Raw genomic sequence first — 5,050 nt, forward strand, 5'->3', positions numbered from 1 at the left:
TTGGGGTTGGGGTAGGGTTGGGGCTAGGGTTAGGGTTGGTGCTAAAGTTAGGGTTGGGGCTAAGGTTAGGATTAGGGTTGTATTGGGGTTAGGGTTGTGGTGTTGGGGTTAGAGTGGGGTTGGGGTTAGGGTTATGGTTAGGGTTGAGATTAGGGTTAAGGGTGTGTTGGGGTTAGGGTTGGGGTTAGAATTGGGGGGGTTTCCACTGCTTGGGTACATCAGGGGGTCTCCAAATGTGACATAGCACCGCCATTGATTCCAGCCAATTTTGCATTCAAAAAGTCAAATGGTGCTCACTCCATTCTGAGCCCTGCCATGCCCCAAACAGTGGCTTTCCCCCACATACGGGGTATCGGCAAACTCAGGAGAAATTGCACAACAAATTTTGTGGTCCATTTTCTCCTAATACCCTTGTGAAAATGAAAGAGTTTGGTTCCAAAATACATTTTTTGTGAAGAAAGTAAAATGTTAATTTTTTCCTTCCACGCTGCTTTAGTTCGCATGAAGCACCTGAAGGGTTAATAAACTTCTTAAATGTGGTTTTGAGCACCTTGAGGGGTGCAATTTTTAGAATGGTGTCACTTTTGGGTATTTTCTGTTATATTGACTCCTATACTGATCTTCCGAGCTCTCTTCAAATGTGAGGTGGTCCCTAAAAAAATGATTTTGTATATTTTTTTGAAAAAATGAGAAATCACAGGTCAACTTTTAACCCTTATAACGTCCTAAAAAATAAAAAATAAATTTCCAAAATTGTGCTGATTTAAGTAGACATGTGGGAAATGTTGTTTACTAACTAATTTGTGCAATATGACTCTCTGATTTAAGGGCACAAAAATTAAAACTTTAAATCAGTATGATCCATTGAAGCGTTCCAGAGATATAACCTCATAAAATGACAGTGGTCTGAATTGTAAAAATTGGCTTGGTCATTAAATACAAAATTGGCTTTGTCATTAAGGGGTTAAAGAAAATAATGCCTGACCAATTAAGTGCCATATCAATGTGTAAGGTAAACAATGGCCTACCAACTCCACTTCCCCCACTGTTTTTATGTTTGCGATTGTGTAAATTTTCATGCATTAATATTACCTTAGTTCACGTCTACGCTTTATACATCAATAAAGCTTTTTGGTTCAGGATAGTTACTAATTTTTTCAGACAAAAAAAAACTTTTATAAGGCAGCAATTTGTTTCTCTCCACTCCAATTATAGTTTAATTGAATTTGTGATAATTATGTTAATGGTATGTGGTAAAAATAAACAATGGCCTCTCAAATACAAGTAAAAAGAAAATTTGCCCATAAAAAATTTGATCAAATTGCCTTTTTTTTGCAAAAATCTTGCTTTGGTGGCCTAAAACCTTGCATTGTTTATGTTTGTAAGGGGGAAGCAAAGCTGAGCTTCAGGATTCGCAAACACGCAGCAAAAATGCAGTGAGAAAAGCATAAAAAATACATAGAAAAATCTGCATTTTAGCTGCAGATTTTGTGCTGACAAAAGATCAGGTTTTAGCTGAACAAAATAAACAAATCAAATCAAAAAGCAATGCGTTAACATAACCCTTTGCATATTACTTACTGTATGTGTCCATCTTAAACTTTCCTCTTGACTCAACATAGCCAAGTAGAAAGGCATGAGATTGCAAGATTTGGTGGAAAAAAATAACAAGTTTTGTCCTCTAATATCTATTATAAATGTGCTCACTCCATGGTTGCAATATGATTAGCAGTCTGTTGAAGGTCTGTCTTGCATGTTACGATAGCATTGTGAATTTGTATCTTAAGCTTTTAGAAATGTACAAAATTGTAAGGATGAACATATCGGAATGTTACTGTTTCATGTCATCTTACAGCTACTGCAAACGGCAAATTGGACCACCCAAATGAGAATTTAGAAATTAGATTTACATTCCTTCATATATGCTGATAAATCAGATTCCAGTCTCTGAAGCTGTTACACTTACGCTAAGACAACATGAACATCTGTCAAAATGGAAACTTTGAATATGAATTTCACATTGCTGCCTTCTCAATGTCATCAGGTCAACTTCAATTATTTTTAGGCATTTTGATTATTTATTTAATTACTATGTTGGGAAACTTGACAATCATTCTTCTTGTATGTTTGGTCCCAAAATTACACACCCCAATGTATTTCTTCTTGAGTAACCTTGCCATTGCAGATGTCACATCCACTTCTACTTCTGTCCCTCGTCTACTTTTTATCACCGGGACCCAGGATCACGAGATCTCTTTTAGTTGCTGTATGACCCAGTTATTTTTCTTCCTTTTATGTGCTGACGGTGAAGTTTTCTTGCTGACATCGATGGCCTATGATCGCTATGTGGCGATATGTAAACCATTACAATATTTCGTAATAATGAGAAAGAACGTGTATATTGGAATGGCCACTGCCTGTTGGCTACTTGGTGTAATAAATTCTCTATTACATACATTACTGACATCTTTTCTACAATTCTGTTATTCCAATGTAATTAACAATTTCTTTTGTGATCTAAATTCATTACTTGATCTTTCCTCTACTGACACTCACAGCCAGAAAGTTTTCATACTCTTTGAAATTTGTGGTATTTTCCTTGTCCAATTTATTCTCACCGTTATTTCATACATCTTTATCTTTTCTGCCATCTTGAAGATCCGTTCCTCAGCTGGACGTATGAAAGCTTTCTCCAGCTGCACCTCGCATCTCATCACAGTTATATTATTCTATGGGCCAAGTACTTTCTTGTACATGAAATCTGAATCTAAAGATTCGAAGGACCAGGACGTCTTACTATCAATGCTCTACATGATCGTGGTTCCAATGTTAAATCCTCTGGTCTACAGTCTGAGAAATAAAGATGTTTGGCAGGCAATTGTAATATTAATAAATCAAAGAATGTTAAGGTTCTAGCTACTTTCATAACGTTTGACTATGCAGTTTTCTACAACTTTTACCCAAGACCCAAAGCTTACCGGTATTTATTTATAATTGTAATAAAAAGGTCCTATCACCTCTAGGGGCATATTATGAGATAAAAGGAGACCAAAACACGAGCATTCCTCAAATAGTTATGGTTAAGAAAAATAAAAAAAAAATACTAATTTAATAAAACAAGACTTTGACTCTTTAAGACATGGATGATGAAGTCGGCTCTCCACTGTCTAACTATCTTGACATCTTTTTGAGTTTTCAACATTAAGAAGGTGAAAAGAGATGGCTCTCACCAATGGCATCATCTTCTGTATTTACGTCAATTCTTTAAAAGTATTACAAATAACATGCACTAGACAGTGCCATGGTGGGTACCAGGGTTTCTGAGAGGTCTCCTGCTACTCTCTAACGCTTTTTATTTGACATACTTTAACTTTAATAAAGACTAGGGTTGAGCGAAATGGGTCGGCCAGATTCAGAAGTCGCCGACTTTTGGCAAAGTCAGGTTTCATGAAACCCGACCCGACCCCTGTGTGGGGTCGGCCATGAGGTCGGCGATCTTCTGATCTGGTATCGGAATTCCGATACCGAGTTCCGATATGTTTGCAATATCGGGAATCGGTATCGGAATCCATATTTAAGTGTAAAGTAAAGAATAAAAAAATATTGATATACTCACCCTCGGACGCGCCCTGGTTCTAACCGGCAGCCTGCGTTCCTAAAAATGAGCGCCTAAAGGGCCTTCGATGACGTCGCGGCTTGTGATTGGTCGCGTGAGCGGTCACATGGGCGGTCACGCGACCAATCACAAGCCGCGACGTCATCTAATGTCCTTCAGGCGCTAATTCTTAGGAAGGAAGCATCCGAGGGCGCGTCCGAGGGTGAGTATATTCCTAATAGGTATATACACACCCTCGGACGCGCCCTGGTTCTAACCCGCAGCCTTCCTTCCTAAGAATCAGCGCCTGAAGGACCTTAGATGACGTCGCGGCTTGTGATTGGTCGTGTGACGCCCATGTGACCGCTCACGCGACCAATCACAAGCCGCGACGTCATCGAAGGTCCTTCAGGCGCTCATTCTTAGGAAGGAAGGCTGCCGGTGAGAACCAGGGCGCGTCCGAGGGTAAGTATATCAATATTTTTTATTTTCATTCTTTATTTTACACTTAAATATGGATCCCAGGGCCTGAAGGAGAGTGTTAGGGCTAGCGGAACGCACCAAATAATAAGACAGATAGAGTATGGTGCGTTCGCAGCCCGGGGTCCACCGTGCAGAGTTGGAACCTGCTGCCAAGTAATGACAGACTATATGGCGGTACAAAGTGAATACACACATGGGCTAACCTCACCCTGTGTGAAGGAAGCGAACCCTGTTACGTCACAGGGCCGCGGTACCGCACCAAGAGCGCAAGCAACGAGTCTCAGAACTCAATCCCAAGACACAGGATTTGAGTACATAGACCTCATGCGCTCGACACCGCTACTGAGGTGTCAGAGTGACAGCAATAGAAGCACGAGAGTGCATGCAGTGCCGCACTGGCGAACGCCACTAACCACCCAGGCTTGGGTCAGGAAAGCGCTGTGAAAGCACAAGGCGCCGCACTGGCGGTCACAGCAAAAAGACGCTGTATTGTGTGTTTACGTGCTGATGGCTAAGTCGGGCGCTAGATAGCAAACATACACCTTCCGCGAACAGTCATCCAATAGGGAGGGTTATTTAAAGAGCGACTTTCACTCACAACACACACACATTTACAAATGTACACTAGCGCATGGCCGTGCGGTCATGCGCAGCTTATATAGTTGCAGCACGTTCAGGACCTTCCAATAAAGGATCAATGGGAAGCTGCTACCAAAGTTTTGCCCTTTCAGGACCTTCCTGGAGGACCAATGGGATGTGCTGCAGTACCTGAGCATGTGACCCTCGATCTCCAATGGGAGATCTTGCCCTGGGCATGCTCAGAAAGAGAAAAGCAGGACTTAGCCCCAAAAGCATCTGCTCGCCGCTGCCCAACACTGACTTCAATGGCAGAAGCAGGAAAAGCAGCAGTAACTCTTTGTACAGAGTGAGACTGAGCAAGACGCTGGGACCGACGTCTCCGCTGAGCAGACT

General features: G+C 41.3%; 1 protein-coding gene across 1 annotated transcript; it reads left to right on the top strand.

Moving 5' to 3' along the window:
- Positions 1-1,875: 1,875 nt before the first annotated feature.
- On the top strand, positions 1,876-2,916 carry LOC138674651 (olfactory receptor 8D1-like). The gene has a single exon (XM_069762467.1). The coding sequence runs from the start codon at positions 1,978-1,980 to the stop codon at positions 2,914-2,916; it is 939 nt and encodes a 312-aa protein (XP_069618568.1). The 5' UTR covers positions 1,876-1,977.
- The last annotated feature ends 2,134 nt before the right edge of the window (positions 2,917-5,050 follow it).

Source organism: Ranitomeya imitator, chromosome 4 (assembly GCF_032444005.1).
Source record: "Ranitomeya imitator isolate aRanImi1 chromosome 4, aRanImi1.pri, whole genome shotgun sequence".
NCBI classification, from domain to species: domain Eukaryota; kingdom Metazoa; phylum Chordata; class Amphibia; order Anura; family Dendrobatidae; genus Ranitomeya; species Ranitomeya imitator.